The sequence below is a fragment of the Chionomys nivalis genome, chromosome 16 (assembly GCF_950005125.1).
Source record: "Chionomys nivalis chromosome 16, mChiNiv1.1, whole genome shotgun sequence".
Classification (NCBI taxonomy): domain Eukaryota; kingdom Metazoa; phylum Chordata; class Mammalia; order Rodentia; family Cricetidae; genus Chionomys; species Chionomys nivalis.
Window position 1 is genome coordinate 65,112,122 of NC_080101.1, and position 16,509 is coordinate 65,128,630.

General features: G+C 40.5%; 1 protein-coding gene across 1 annotated transcript; it reads left to right on the forward strand.

Annotated features, from left to right (window-relative positions):
• The first annotated feature begins 349 nt into the window (after positions 1 to 349).
• Positions 350 to 14,889, forward strand: Ca2 (carbonic anhydrase 2). Its single transcript, XM_057790492.1, has 7 exons — positions 350 to 507; positions 1,595 to 1,792; positions 8,315 to 8,433; positions 8,867 to 8,959; positions 10,048 to 10,110; positions 11,257 to 11,412; positions 14,139 to 14,889. The coding sequence occupies exons 1-7, from the start codon at positions 474 to 476 to the stop codon at positions 14,256 to 14,258; spliced, it is 783 nt and encodes a 260-aa protein (XP_057646475.1). The 5' UTR covers positions 350 to 473; the 3' UTR covers positions 14,259 to 14,889.
• The last annotated feature ends 1,620 nt before the right edge of the window (positions 14,890 to 16,509 follow it).

The following is a 16,509-nucleotide window of genomic DNA, read 5'->3' on the forward strand; positions in this document are numbered from 1 at the left end:
CATTCCCCTCCCAAGGTCAAACTCTACAGACGCGTGCGGGCCGCTGCCAGGTGATCCGGCGACGCTGGGAAGCGGAGTCGAGCTCTGTGAGCGGCTAACGCGGACTGTGCATACAATGGTGCCCGGGATGTGGGGCGCCGGCGGCCCGGGAAGTAGCGATGCTCCGGGAGGGGTGGAGAGCGCGCGGTTGCCGCAGAGTGGCTCGGACGCAGAAGCGGAGAGCAGCCGGAGGGCGCCCCGCCCAGACCAAGCAGCGGGAGCCCCCGGCTACCCAGGCCTCCGCCTGTCACCTACGTCCAGCCAGCTCCACGGTCTCCTCCCCTTGCTCAGGTCCACTCGGTCCCTCCCCGGGGCCGCCCAGAGCACCAAGTTGGCGGGAGCCTATAAAAGCCGGACCGTGCGACCCGCGACACACACTGCAAGACCGCTAAGCAGAGGACGACTGCTGCTCTGCCCCAAGCACCGGCGCGACCATGTCCCACCACTGGGGATACAGCGGGCACAACGGTGAGTGCGAGGCCGCGAGCTCTGGGCCACGCGCTCCAGGTCTCGGTTAGGCTCCTGCCTAGCACCCAGCTCCCGTAGCGCAGCTGGATGCTTGGGTCCCAGCCGGGCCCCCGCGCTAGGATGTCCCTGGCGCGACTCGGAGAACTGTCGAGGATCTGATGTCAAGCCAGCCTGGCTGTGCCCAGGGGCCGGGAGGGACAGTGCAACACAAGACCGGAGGACAGTACCTGTAAGGACCACAGCTGGTCACCTTATGCCAACCTAGGCAGAAGCACACGAAGGTTGTTACGAATATTTTAGTTGTAGGTCACAGAAAGATTACGGAGGGGGAGGGGGAGACAGGGGACTCTTGTCCCCTTCGCTTCAGTCTCTGCCGCACCTGTAGCTAAGATTCCCAGCGCACTTTGTTAAGGCATCTTCTGGAGCCAGTTTGAATCTAACTGAGCTGGCTCCAGAGTTCTCTATTCATTTCTCAACTTGCAGTGTCGTTGATAACTGGATGTTTTCCTGGTCACAGACCTACGTGCCTGAGGACAGCTGAGGGGAAAAGAAAGTGCACCTGGCTCGTGGCTGAAGTGTGTGGGCTCTCTAGTAGAAAGAATTTAAAGGAGGTGTCTGTGCCTGAGCCTCGGTCTATATCCTCTGTACTCTCACCTAGAGTGACAGCAAAAGGCATCCAGACCTGATAATGCCATAGGGAGAATATATATCCCAAACCCAATCGCAAGAGGATGTGTAGCCTCAGTTGGACTACAGCCCTATCAGTAGTTCTGCCCAGTCTTAGTTATTGAATTTAGGTAAAAAGACCTCAAAATTGTTAACGTTTGCCTGACATCATCTGTTAAGAAACGGATGTATGAATTCTAATTTTCACACAGATCTTTCTTAAGAAGACTTGAAATATTATTGCTTCATGTTACTAATATGGAGACTGAGGAACATTTTGTTTTTGTAAATGTTACAGTGCTATAAAGTATCACCTCCAAATTCGGACCTGAGCAGACTATCTCTAGAATTACCGGTGGTTTCTAGTTGCTAGTGTCCCCTTTCCCACACTGATGGCTTCACGGCGTCTTTTCACTTTCAGGACCAGAGCACTGGCATAAAGACTTCCCCATTGCCAATGGAGAGCGGCAGTCCCCGGTTGACATTGACACCAAGACCGCCCAGTATGACTCTGCCCTCCAGCCTCTGAGTGTGTGCTATGACCAAGCTACTTCCAAGAAGATTCTCAACAATGGCCACTCCTTCAACGTGGAGTTTGATGACTCCCAGGACTGTTCAGGTCAGTTTCCATTTTAATGGAAGATACAGGGACACTGACAGGAGGCCCTTGCCACCACAGTCTGTTTCTAGAAGCTAAGGTGTCTGATTTCTTTATTAGGTTCTAAAGCAGGCAAATGTAAACTATCCTGGGGCTGTTTGCTACTTTGTCAGATTGTGAGATCTGTAGGGTACTGGGCAATGTGCCTGCGTGCGAGAAGTCACAGAAAGCAAGCCAGGTCCGTAACAGTGCTGAAACCAGGGAATTTTTGAAACTTTGAAACTTTTAAGATTCTCTTAACTTTTAAACAACTTTTAAAACATTTATCCTCCTGAGCTGATGATGTCAATCCTCGATAAGTATGTCTTTGGTGTCTTCAAGTAAGCAGTATGGAAAGTGATGAGTCTGATGACTTAAAATGTTGAAGTTCCTGGTAAACGCCTCGTGTATTGGCCGGTGTCGGCATACTGTGACAAAGGCAGCAGGATCTCATTCAGAAATTTGCTTCACAAGGGAAGAGTTTTCAGAGTGAGTTGGCTATGCTTAACCAGTTACTGAAAAGCCCAGTTACCATAATTTATTTGTAACTGGGCTGCTGACAGGATGTTGGTGAATGCTTTTCTGCTTTATTTAGAAAGAGGAGACTGATTCCGTTTAGACTTGGTAGCTGTCTTGATTGCTCACTGACTGATTTAATTGTCAGTGTCCTATTTTCCTGAGTGTTTTCCTTTGAAGGTCACTGAATGAAATGGACCTGAAATGCATTATGTTTGGTGGTAGTTTGGAGAAGGAGTGTGTTAGAGGAAAAGGACAAAGATAGAGAAAACAGTTACTATTGCTGTCACAGGTGAAAGTATTGCCTCTGCTAAATGCTAGCATGTATATGATGTGCAATTAAAATATTATGTTTCAGTAGCAGCAGAAAAATCTCAAATACTTCAGAGAGAAGCAACAGTTGAAAAAGGTGCACTTATTAGGGGGTGAGGTCGCATACATATACAGCAGACACATGGAGAAAAGACCCTCTACAAGAAGATGGAAAATTCAGAATGCCAAAAAGAAAAAAAAAAAGCCAGTCTCTTCTTGAAGGCAGGTTTTTTTTTTTCCTCTGAAGAATTTTTCTCTCCTGACTTAAGGTTGGTCAGTTTAAAGAAAGCTAGGTGGTTGATTGGCCCACAATTGTCTGTCGGGCCTGTCCTGAGCAGCCCTTGGGACTTTGTTGAGTCAGCGGGTCAACAGGGGCCCTGCTGGTGGGAGACAGAAGTCTTGCAGAGCCTTTGTTGTTATGTCAAGTCATGAGAGTGATGAAGAAGCTGGTCACCTTTATTACCTAGCTATGGTCTCTTCCCCGTGTCTGCCATACTAGGAGTCTTTCTGTCAACATCACTAACAACATGCCTTGTTAAGATAAGGGTCATGAGGGTAGTTGAGGTCTGATTCCTTTCTTGTATCCTCAGAGTCCAGAATGTACTGAAGACGTCTCAAATAGAAGGCTATAAAGAAGGCTATAAAACAATAGGCTTTGACGGTAACCTCGATGCATGCAAAAGTAAACTGTTCAAGGAACTGATATGGGATCCAAGGGTCTTGAAATGGATTGTTTGGTTTAAGAATTCTCTGAGGAATGTTTAAGACCCTAGCAGAAGCAAACAATGTGTGGGTGGGTGGAGGGGGGCTGTTGATTGAAGAGAAGAATGAGGGTTCCTGTGGCACAAGTCTGGTTTCCGAGCTTTTGGAAGATAGAGTAAGGGCGATGGTTTTGTGGCAGTAGCTTTCCCAAAGACCCCAGGCACAGGGAAGTGGGTAGGGAACAGGATATGTGGCTACCAATACGTTTTTTGATTTAAAATTGTTCCCCAGGTGGGAAATCCTGACATTTGGAAATCTGTTAGCTAGAGACTCACAGACAGTGTTCTCAGTTGGTATCTGTCAATATCTGCAAAAAGGGAGGGCTGTCACTTTGGTACTTGCAAAAATGATGTGAGAAAAATAAGAAGGCTTAGGCGTCCACATGACACCCCAGTAAAGAATTCCCAGAGTAAATTTCGTTCCTTTGCAGGAATAAATGATTGGGTTGTGTTTTAAGAGACTCCAGGAAAGGGAATTAGGAAACTCCAGGGGGTTAAAGAGAGAACAGAATGTGTGTCTTTGTGCCCTAGATAGCAAAAAGGTCTAGGAAAAACAAAGGTCAGTGAAGATTAGAGGGAATTGTTCTCCCTTGTCCATGAAAGATTCCTTTGTAATTTTGCCAGCGTCTCCTATCTCTTTCAGTGACGTTGGTTAAACAAGAATGTAGAATGTATTAAAATGTTGATATAAAAGGAAAATCAACTTACAGAATAAGTTAAAAAGTTATGCAGCACCTGGAGAAATACTCTTTAGATTTTCTTTTTAATGATTCTTAAATTCTCAAAAGTAGAGGAAAGGTAGGTAGTGCAGCTCTAGTCAGCCCACAATATGAAGAAAGAGAACCATGTGCTGAGGCTTGTCCTTCTCAGCACCACTCTCCTGTAAACATGAACTAGTGGCCTTTAATATTTGTGTATATGAATACTCAAATGATAAGCACTGTCAATGTTTAATTCTACATACCACATTTTTAAAAGGTGATATATTTTTTCTGTACACATAAGTCTCAAATGAATTCATTTTGGTTACTTCCTATTTTGAAAATTAACATTTAATGATTCTTTGTTGAGCTATTTTTAATTTTTTGCATTTAAATGCATCAGTCATTTACCCTGACCCCACTCTGTTTACCCCACTGAGAACGCAGCCTTGTAGAATTAAATCTTGAATTCTGGCCTTGCAGTAGGTTCTAAATGTTATCTTACACATAGACTTTAGTACCTGCTCTCAAAACTGAACTAGCTGAGTTTGATGTTCTGTCCTTTTACCTGGAGGTATTTCTTTTAACACTTGGAATTCATAGGTCTTAACCTGAAACTCATAGTAAAGTTCTCAAAATTCCTTTAAAGTCAGTAATCTTAAATTAATGGAAAATTTGATAATAATCCCTTTTTAAAGTTCTTTTTAAAAGTATTATGAAGGAATAACCTCTGATTGAGATGTTTTCCTGCCAGCTTTTTCTGGTACTAAAGGAGTGGAAGCATTAGCCTTTGCTAACTTATTAACTCTCGTTAATAAGTTAAAACTCTGCTTTATTGCAAAGCTACAGAAGAATATTGAGTAACCTTGGAATTTTCGGTCAGCTCACACATCATATTCATTCCAGTTAGGGCTTCCTTTTTTAAAAGAGAAACAATGTTTATTTGTTTATGCTAGCTCAAGAAGAAAGAAGGAAGCTGAGTTGTTCCCCAGTGTGCCTTTGAAGCTGGCCATTGTCTGGGTAACATAATGGAGCTTTGTACCTGGGTTCTGTTTAACTTTTCAGGGACTTAGTTTTGAAGCTGTAAATTTACCTTCCACAAACAATCATAAGCAACCAAGGAAGGTTCCATGCGCGTTGTTAATCATGTCAGCAGAATCTCTAATACTCAAAACACTGATCAGTGTTTCCTAAGCGCACTGAGTAGTGGTGACACTCTTTCCTAAAAGGGGTCAGGCATAAGCCTAAGTAATCCTACATAGCTTAAGCTAAAACAATTGATTTTTCACTGTGCTACTCTAATGAAGTTGATAGCTAAATGTTTTATTGTTTAGCATAAATGGAATATGAGCTCCTCTCTCAGATATGCTTGCATGACTATAGATAGTCCTAGGGATTATTTGGTACTGTCAATGGAAAAGTATGTATAGTTTAATAAGTAGTAAAAATTGCAAGGACAGATTAAAAAATTTCAGAGTTTTTGCGGAGAAAAGTTTTTAAGTATTAACGTTGACATCTTATCTGTGGAAAGTTTTCATTTGTCTGTTTGGACAGGAAATCACTAAATGTTGGTTTATGTAAACTGTATTGGGATGTTTAGTTATTTGGATTAAAGGAGATTACTTACCCCAGTGTTCTTTAGTTTGTTGTTTAAATACATCCTAATTAGCAATAGTGACTAGGAAGAAAAATAGTGAAAAATGGTAAATTTTCAGTTATTTTATATGGGTTTCTAATTGATTTCAGCAGTATAGAATCTTCTATTTTAACAAAAATATGGTTTAATAATTTAGGTATCCAGCATAAGAAGACATTATTATATAGTGTTATGGTATTTATACTGTGTTTAACTGGTAACAGATTATAAAAGTTGAAATTGGGACAAGTTCTGGTTTTAAGAGTTGAAATTTAATTTGCTATTTGAAAGTCTACAGTAAGCAAGAATAGAAAGCACCCTTTATCCTCCCACCTGGTGGAACAATTTTCTGTGACATAGCGAAAGCATGAACTCTGTGGAAACTCCTTCCCCCCAAATACCTGGATTTTTACAGAGGATAATCATACAGCTGGTAATTTCTACCACACTGAAATTTTTTTGCATGAGAAAAGCAAGCAAGACATTTTTTAAAATGGGGTATCACAGTCAGAATAAATAAATTTATTTAGGAATATAGTGTAAATTATTTTTAACAAAGTGTTATAACTTTTATTTCTTAGACAAAGGGATACACTTTATATTTATCCAAGATAAAGGCATTGTAAGATTCTGACAATGTTTTCCAAGGATTTAATCAACTAAACTCCATGTTAACAATTTCTGAAACCAGAACTGTTGCTGTCTGTAGCAATTTAATTCTAAAGATTTAATAATCTTTATTAATGGCAATGGACTTCTACATAACAAGTTTTATTTTAATGTGAGGTAAAACATCTGTCTAGTGTTAAAACCACTGGGTATATTTAACATTGAATCATTTCTTCTAGTGTTCACAAAGCCTTTAAAAATAAAAGTGTGTATGCACTCAAAATATATTTGTGTTTAAAATATTCCCTAAAACAAGTGGAAGATGATGCAATTTCAAAGTCTGAAAAGGAGGGAATAAGAAATCGTGGGAAGGTATATTCACTTTAAAATATGAGGTGGCGGTATGATTCTCCTCTGGTGGAATGCAGATACACTTAAATTGGTGATGCCTGATGCTTAAGATAGGTTCGTTGAATTGGATTAGCCCCTTGACTGATCTAATGACATTATGCATGACTTTTGCTGCATATGAGATTTGCAGAATCAGGGTAGAAAGTCTTTTTCCCTAGCACTAAATTGCTTCATCAAAATGATGGCATTGTTAAGTGTGTATTTGTGATGGTGTATGTCTGGTCTTATTGTAGTTTGTGATGCTGTATTTGGTTGATATCCCTGGATATCTTGGTGGAGGGGAGGTGGAGGGGAAGTGTGTAGGGTGGGAGGTGGATCTGGAGAGAGATGAATCTGGAGGAGAGGGGAGGTTGTGGGGAGAGACTGGTGTGGGGAAGAACGACAGTCAGGATGTAATATAAGAGAGAAGAATAAAAAGGGGAAAACCGTATTCTTGCATTTCTGAAAAAACATAGCATAAGGGCCTGGTCTCAAAACTTTCTTCCCACGCTCATCAGACACACAGTCGCTTCTGTGCTTCAAGGGACACAATTTCAACATAGTACATTTGAGTTTATGTTTCTTCACATATGAGTAATATAACACCATTTATGATTCTTTTTTTCTGTTTTCATTCTTATTTTTTCTTGGTCCATTGGAAGAGTAAGCAGCCAATGGTTACATAGTTGCTGTGGAAAGGCCACACTGCATATCTCTGCCAGTTTCACTCTTTACTTTGAATAGTTGAATAGGCCTTGCTACAGTATTTAAGTGAAATGAAGCAAATGATATTTATTGTACAGATTTTGCCCTTGTGTTTTAAAAAGCCCTGTGAATTTAAGTTCATTATTTTATAGAATTATAGTCCAAGGCCAATAAATGTACCTAAAGCAGCAGATGCTTTTCATCCTAGAAAGATAGACAAGTAGAACGAAGTCACTTCTGAAAACATCTAACTGTATTGTTTAAAGGGCGTAGATACATACACATAAAGTAAAAGTAGTTTTAGTTTGTTTGCTTCTATTGTAACCCTTGTTCAAAACACACTTGTCAAGTGTCTCTAAATGATGCAATCCAAGCCTGTGGCCTCTAGGATGATCTGTTGACTAAAATCAAGTTAATTCCAGGATAGATAATCCGAATAGTTTCTATAGCTTAAATTTCAGCTTCTGAAATAAAGCACCTTGCACTACACATAGAGATGATGGGTAGGTTATTATTAATGAAATAAACAATTGAACTACACATTTTACAGAATAGGAAGTTTCAGAGGTTTGGAAACAGTTTATCAGGGACAAAGTTAGTTAGCATAAGCACAGTTAAATTTTATAATATTTTTAATTCTTTCACAAATCTGGTATTTGGACTGTCAGGACAATCTTTGGGCTACATGGGGAGATAGGCCCCTGGGTTTGCAGATCATTCCACTAGCCCTTTGGCTAACTGTCCATCAAGTCTCCCCTCTTCGGGCCTGAGAGCTTACAGGAGACATACCAATGTGCCTGGCAAATGTGTGTGTGTGTGTGTGTGTGTGTGTGTGTGTATCTGGAGACATTATATGCACGTATTGTCATTTCAGTACTGAAAGGAGGACCCCTCAATGGCACCTACAGATTGATCCAATTTCACTTTCATTGGGGCTCATCCGATGGGCATGGTTCTGAGCACACTGTGAACAAAACAAAATATGCTGCAGAGGTAAGATCATTTCTTTGTCACAGAGAAAAGCTTATTTAGCATAAATTTCTAAGACTAAAGTCTAACACATACCAAGTCAACAACCTCTACTCAAAAGACCTTCATGTTGGTTCTTAGGGGCTTTGTTATCATCCAGTTAAGTCTGTCAGAATAGCACTGAATTTATTTTATTATAAATCCATAAATAAAATCTCTGCTTTTCTTGATATTCTACATTTCCTCGTTTTAGAGTACTTTATAAAGTGATGTATTATTATAACAAATATAGCCAGAAGTAAATCAAGTTTTTTTTCTTAAAATTATCCCCATTTCCTTTTTAATAAGCTTTTTAATAAAGCTATAAAGAGAAGAGAGGGAAGAGTAGCCACTAGATGAAATCTGTTCACTTTTATCATGTGAGTCACGTGCTGTGGTTTTTCTCCCCTGACTTTAGCTTCACTTGGTTCACTGGAACACCAAATATGGTGATTTTGGGAAAGCTGCACAGCAACCAGATGGACTGGCTGTTTTGGGTATCTTTTTGAAGGTTAGTTAATGGCCCAGTTCTTTGTTTCTCTGTGTTCAAGAATGATTGGCTAGATAGAATATTGATAACAGGAAGAACATTCTACTAAAATCCTGAGAAAATGCTTTGGTACTAAAGTATTTCCACACTCAATTCTCTCTCCACCACTCCATTCTTTCCTTATGGATGTCTGAAAGACACTTCGAGTGTGCCACTTAGAAACCAGTTAGATATTAATGTGATCAAAAGACAGACATAAACTGAGTGTGACCAGTAAGATATGATTTGCTTTAATCAAACCGTCAGCTAAGGTTCCTACTTGATTAGTTTAGGACAGACAGTACTAAAGTGAGATCAAGTTCTGGTGGGGTAGTGCTGGGGTTCTGGGTCAGGTTCTCGATGTTGGCAAATTTCAGGAACTGTGGGCTCTCAGAGTTGAGCTGCCCCCAGCAAATTGGAAAGGGAAGTCTAGAACACTTTGGGGTGGACGCTCAAGAATTATGTCCCACGCTGAGGAGGGAGTTGTAGCAGGAGTTCATGAAGCTCATCCAAAGGATGCTCATGCAGACAGCAGAAAGAGATGATAAAAATGTTCAGGATATAATCCTGAGAAACTGCTAATGCGAGAGGCCTTTAGTCCCTGAGAACATGGTTACTAATGATTGAAAAGAAACAAAGGAGTTAAGAAATAGGAAGGCGAGAAAGTGGGAGAGCAAAAGGAGAATTTGTATAAGGAGGGGTAGGCAAGAGTGTGAGTTTCTTCAAAGGCATCAACTGAGGACAGCTTTCGAGTTTATTCAGCTTAGCAGTTGGAGGTGATAGGAAACATAGGGCAAGGGAACAAGGAGAGTGAGTTACAGAAGCTGAGGTAAGCTAAAGATTCAGTGACAGCTGAAATGCTATGTTGTCAGTGTTTTCAAGGCACAAATGACGTGTGGCATGTCTAAGGAATAGCTTCTTCTTCTCCTGCTCCTTCTCCTCCTCCTTTTTCTCTTCCTCCTCCTCCTCTTCCTCCTTCTCCTTCAGAAATTTTATGATTGTGTTGCTCAAGTCAAAACTGGTGAGTGCCAACTGGCTTATCAGGTCTTGTAACTCCTGCTTTTCTGTAGATTGGACCTGCTACACAAGGCCTTCAGAAAGTTCTTGATGCCCTGAGCGCCATTAAAACAAAGGTAACTCTTTTCAATACTCTAGATTTTAAAGTGTTCTTTTGATCAGAATAAGTAGTTTTATTGATGATGTGGTGGTTAGATGAAAATTTCAGTGAAGGCAAATAATTGCTTATATTATTTTTCCTTCTGCAAAAATGGATTCTAATTCTGCTAAATAGTTTGTCTTGTATTGACTTTCTATTAGAAGCATACATGTTCAAGACCCAGAGGACATCAAGGGCCAGAAAGATCATCTGAACAAAGCATTCAGTGATTCACACAGTATTTGTGGGAGGCTTGCTGTGTTATGGTCTCTATGTTAATCTAGGAGATCCAGAAATATTTGGGGTGGATAAGCCTAATCTATGAGGATTCATATTCCATTATCTGAGTTCATCCGTTCTGTGTAAACCCTCTTTGCAGCATTGGTATGTTGAGGTTTTGGGACATCTGCTTATGTGCAACATTCACTTGCAGTCATTGGCCATCCCTATGGCAGCCTGGTTGCACAAAGCCCATCTGTAAACAGCACCCAGCTTATGAAATGCACAGTGTTTGCATCTATCTTGCGCCTCCCCTTGAGTCATGTGATAAGACTGATCTGTCTTCTTCACGGTTTTATTTTCTTTCTTAATTGCTAATTGTCCTTGGTTCCCTTCATTTCTTTTTTTTCTAATATCACTTCATCTCAGCAACAACTTTAAAGGGAAAATAGTAGTGTGAAATTTTGCAGTGTCATCCAATTACTGGTCTAAAAGTGCTGCAACAAGATCTGAACATTTTGATTTAATGTAGCTCTGAAATATAGCAAAACCAACTTTTTATTACCAGAGATCATTTATTTCTGTTAATATTGCAACCTAAGTATGTTTGCCATTTTAGTGGTAACAATATAGTTTTAAAGAAATGCCATATATAATTAGTTAAGGACAATGGAAAACTTTGTTTTGATGACAAGATGAAGCACAATTAACTTGTCATGATCTCACTAGGCAATCTATGTTTCCAAGTGAAATGCCTTCTGTTAGTGCTCTTCATTTCGTTTGTCACTAAACCTGGCACTTCTGTACAAAAGACTTCCCGTGAGAACTGATGAGACCTGTGGCTGATAGTCAGTCTCCTGCTGTGGATCTGGTGTTGACTTTCTTCTGTGCTTTTGCCCTGCAGGGGAAGAGTGCTGCCTTCACTAACTTTGATCCTCGCTCCCTTCTTCCTGGAAACTTTGACTACTGGACATACCCTGGCTCTCTGACCACCCCGCCTCTGCTGGAATGTGTAACCTGGATTGTGCTCAGGGAACCCATTACTGTCAGCAGTGAGCAGGTTGGTTTTCTAGAGAGAGTTCTCATTTAGCTGAGGCAGAAAAGCTGCCCTTCCCAGTGAGACCTGGGATATAAGCCTCCTGTCAGTTCTCACCCTGTGGCTAACGTCACAGAAGTGTTTGGCAGTTAGTAAAGATTTGCTGTCATTGCCAGCCCCGCAGGCAGTTCTTAAGCAGTTTGTTTAATCTGTGATTGTTGGTTATTGTGAGATTTACATGAGAAAGATGTCTGCTTATTAATGTATTGCTTTTTGACAGCTAGGAGGAAATAGAGGCTTTGAAAAATGAGACTTCATATTGAGGGTTACATAGATATCAGTGATAATTCCTAGGCTCCTGCTCAGTGATGAAAGAGCTTAGCAGAATCCTGTGCACGAGAGATGCCCTTCTCAAGCTTGGCTTGGAGAAAAAATATCTCTCAAAACACCCTATCCCAGCTTGCTTCAGAGGCTCACACCAGATATTCATTCTTACGTTTCCTGAGCAATTGGTGATGTTTGAGTGCTCAGTGCAGCCCGTAAGTCACCAGTGAGCACCCATACAAGCAAACACAAATGGGTGTTTCCTCTGACTTCCTCAGCATATTCTGAGATGTGGAGAACAGACTTTTTGCAGGAATCACAAAAGGTCAGATCCTGGTAATATAAAAGACAACTGCAGTCAGTTTTGAAGTGACAATTATTTGAATAACTGTAATTTAAACTTGAAAAATTTTTGAAGTCATGAGGGTTCAGACTTACAGTATGAAAGAGAGATCACATTGCCAGACTTTCTTATGTCACCATCTGGAATCTGCTGATTAAAAACTGTAAGCACAGGAAATACAAGTGCATTCCACCCAGTTTTTTGGGCAGCTCCAGCTATGACTGGGAACATACTTTCTTTTCAGGATTATCTTTTAGAATATTAATGTATTAGTTTTAAGAATAGTTCACACCCAACCCTTGAGGAAATCAATATACAACTAGAAACTCGCATGGAGTAATTTCAAAATGGGCCACCAAATGGCATGCTTGGCTGGTATATGGCTTGAAAATTAAACTGGGAGTTGAACAGTTGAGCAAGCATCCTGAAGTAGCACGAGGGAAAGGTTAAAATGCCACTTCTGATTGCTTGAGATACGGTGTAGAAAAACAGTGTTCTTTTTCCTCCACTAAGAACAACTTACGTTAGCTCAGAATCTGGTATCAATAGCCGCTTCAGCGTGTATATTGTATTGTCTGCACACATTTTAGTGCCAAATACCAGTAAGTACAGTCAATGAGTTTTCCCTTTGCTGTAGAAAAGGTACTAAACTACAAATATGAATAGCATGTTTTGGTGAGAGTCCATAGTAAGGGTATATTTGCATATCATGGAACACAGGATCTGGAGGTCTTGTCATGATCAGTTCAGAGCACAGCTCTGGTTCTTCCTCCAAGACTTCCTTCGCTTTGCTATGCTTCTTGGCTCTGTACAACCTAGGTGGCTGAAAAGCCTCTTGAGCATCACATGCTCGGAGGCAGCCCCCACTGTTTCCCTGCCCTGTTCTAAAGATCAAAGGTGCCCAGCAAATCCTTCACATCTCTGACTAGCAATGTACTGCTTGTTCATTTCTAAGCTATATTCTAGCGCGAGAAAGTGTTCCCATGAGATTTTCTATACGTTGCCTTGTCTTTGATTCTAAAATGATGAGTCCAATTTACCAATATTTGAACACGACATGAGTGATGGAAAGGGGCCATAGTGTGCTAGTGTGCTATCCATCCAACTTGATGCAAGCACTTTTGGACTGAGGAGATGGCTTATTCAGGCTCTGAAGTACTTATATCAGGACCTGACTTCAAACTCCAGAGAACGCATGAAGAAGTTCAGCATATTGGTGTTAATTTGCAATCCCAATTTTAGGGAAAGGAGAACTGATATATCCTTGGGGCCTGAAGGCTAGCCAGCCTCCCCTAGGAGGCAAGCTCTGGACAAATAAGAGCCTTTTTCTAAAAAAAAAAAAAAAGAGAGAGAGAGAGAAAAGAAAAAAGAAACATTTGAGTCTGCCTGTGGCTGCCTTGAGTCAGGAAACCAAACAAGGTTCAAAGGAGACTAAAACTGAGCCAGTTTCCAGGGTGAGAGTGGCCCGAGTGTCAAGCAGGGAACCATTCTTTCCGGGGAGATGGTAGCCTGACCCTTTACACACTTGAGCACTTGCTAAGCTTTGCCTTCTCTGTGGTAGAAAACAAAACTTCAATATGGATCTAAAACTGTTATCATTGCTTCACATGTCAGAGGTATTAATTTACAGACTTTTGGTGTTTGGTTTAAAAAGAAAACAAGAAAAGCAATCTGACAAAAAACTTTTATTGGACAAAGACCCCAGTAGCTTTGTGTAATAAATAGATTTCTCATGAAAGCATACTTCTCTCATTTATCTACATGTAATATAACTTTCGAAATTCATGATAGTGTGAATATTGGAGGCTGCATTTATATTTTCTTTTATATGTGTGTGTGTGTGTATGTATGAGAGAGAGAGAGAGAGAGAGAGAGATTCTCTGTATAGCCCCTGACTGTACTGGAACTTGTTCTGTGGATTTTACTAGCTTCAACTTGGAGAGCTGCTTGCCTCTGCGCGCTGGGATTAAGGTGTATGCTACCACTGCCAAGCCTTGGGGGTGTCATTTAAAGATAAGACATGAAACTTAAGTATGTAATATTTTGGCACTTCATTTTTTTTAATTTCTTTGTGTCTTTTAAGATGTCTCAGTTCCGTAGACTGAACTTCAACACAGAGGGGGAACCTGAAGAACCGATGGTGGACAACTGGCGCCCAGCTCAACCCCTGAAGAACAGAAAGATCAAAGCATCCTTTAAATAAAATGGTCCTGTAGTGGGCGTCCAAACAATAGAAGTGTGGCTGCCTCTCTGTAGCTGAGCACAATTCTTCCCTGGTGATTTGGATCCCACCTTTGCGTCTCTCACCTGTTGTGCTTATTAATCAAATGTGAAGAAGTCTCAGGTGTCTCCCTGGTGGTAGTGTGGTGGCAGGTTGGTGGCTGACTTATGGCACACCCAATCACTCATAGCAGTCTAATGCAAAGACAGAAATGGCTTCTTGTCTTTCTCCACAGCCATAGGATAATGAGTACTCAGGCTCATTTGCTAAAATGCTATTTTTAAAACATAGGAAAGTAGAATGACTGGTTACAAGTCCATATCATGAGACAAACTGAGATAATTGAAGCAAATCAGGTAAAATAGTTACAGTTTTATGATTATAAATTATATAAATGTTCACTATTTCAAGATGTTATATTAAATAAAAACTTTTAATATGCTTATATATTTGTAGCAATGTTATCTTAAATTTGAATTATGTTGTAACTTAGTGACTTGAATTTTAGAGATGCAAATAAGGTGTAAAATTGGTATAGTTGTGATACAGAGTATATCATAACTTAATGGATAATGTATTTTAGATATATTCTCTAATAAAAATCAGAATTATATTCTGGGTTGCCATGATTGTATGCATTATAGGGACAGAAATGAAAGAACAAATGTCTACTTACAGGGACCATGTCAATTCAGATTTGATAGTCAACCATCACAACCAGCTTAAAACTGAAGGAAAGTCCCTGGAGCCATGCAGAGTTTGCCAGCTCTGCTTTGGCTGCTTTCCGAGCACTTGTGTGATTCTGTGACATTCTTGTGGAATTCATCCTGCAAGAGATGCAGGGCTGACTGTGCTAGTTTGGAGGAGGGAGGTGTCCCTCCGGCAGTCTGTGGAAGCTCATTGCAAATAAAGCCCATGTGTTTAAAAATTGATACCTGGGATTCAAGCTGAGGCTTAGAACACCAAATTGTATCTACTGCAGACAGGGAGAAGTGAGCCAACCTTGTAACGTTCTCTTTCTTTTATCCCTTGTTCTTCATCTAGTCTTCTGCCTTGACCATGAAATGTGTGGCTATGAGTTAATCTGGAAACGTCAAATTTAACCTGCCTTGGACTCTATACTTAATATATAAATACCTCACTATTTTGGACTAAAAACTTTCTTTTTTAAACTCAGGTGAATTTCCTTCTACCTCAACTGTTTTTCTTCTTTCTTTCTTTCTTTCTTTCTTTCTTTCTTTCTTTCTTTCTTTTTTTCTTTTCGTTTTTTTCTTTTGGTTTTTCCAGAAAGGGTTTCTCTGTAGCTTTGAAGCCTGTCCTGGAATTAGCTATTGTAGACCAGCTGGCCATGAACTCACAGAGATCTGCCTGCCTCTTCCTTCTAAGTGCTGGGATAAAAGGTGTGAATCACCACTGCCCGACTTCAACTGCTTCTTAAGCTTTCCTCTAATTTTATGTGGGAGCTGGGTGATAACCATCCAGTTCCAGTCTTGTTGTAATAGGAGTAGCGGGGCTACGTCCCCAGCACCAGCCGCCCGCATGGCTAGCTTATGCCCCGAAATAATTACACGGAAACTGTATTCTTTTAATCACTGCCTGGCCCATTAGTTCCAGCCTCTTATTAGCTAGCTCTTACATATTGATCTAACCCATTTCTAATATTCTGTGTAGTACCACGAGCTGGCTTACCAGGAAAGATCTTAACCTGCGTCAGTCTGGAGTGGGAGAATCATGGCGACTCTCTGACTCAGCTTCTTTCTCCCAGCATTCTCTTCTGTTTACTCCACCCACCTAAGGTTTGGCCTATCAAATGGGCTAAGGCAGTTTTCTTTATTAGTTAACCAATGAAAGCAACAGATAAAATACAAGAACCACCTCCATCATTTCCCCTTTTTCTGTTTAAACAAAATAGAAAGGCTTTCACTTTAACATAGTAAGATTACATATAGCAAAACAGTTATCAAGCAAGAATTACAGTTATAATATTTATATCTATTTTATCATAACTAAGAAAAACTATAACTATCCATTCTTCAACTCCATCAAAGACTCCAGAAGGATATAATATTACCTAAGCAAACAAGAGATCCAAAACTCTAGAAATGACAGAGACATCTCACTGCCTGGACAGTCACCCAAAGTTCTTTTGTACTGTTGGGGCATCCATCTTCAACCTTCAGGCCCATAGTATCCAGCAGACATTTTCATCAAGCAGGAAATTCCAAAGACAGTT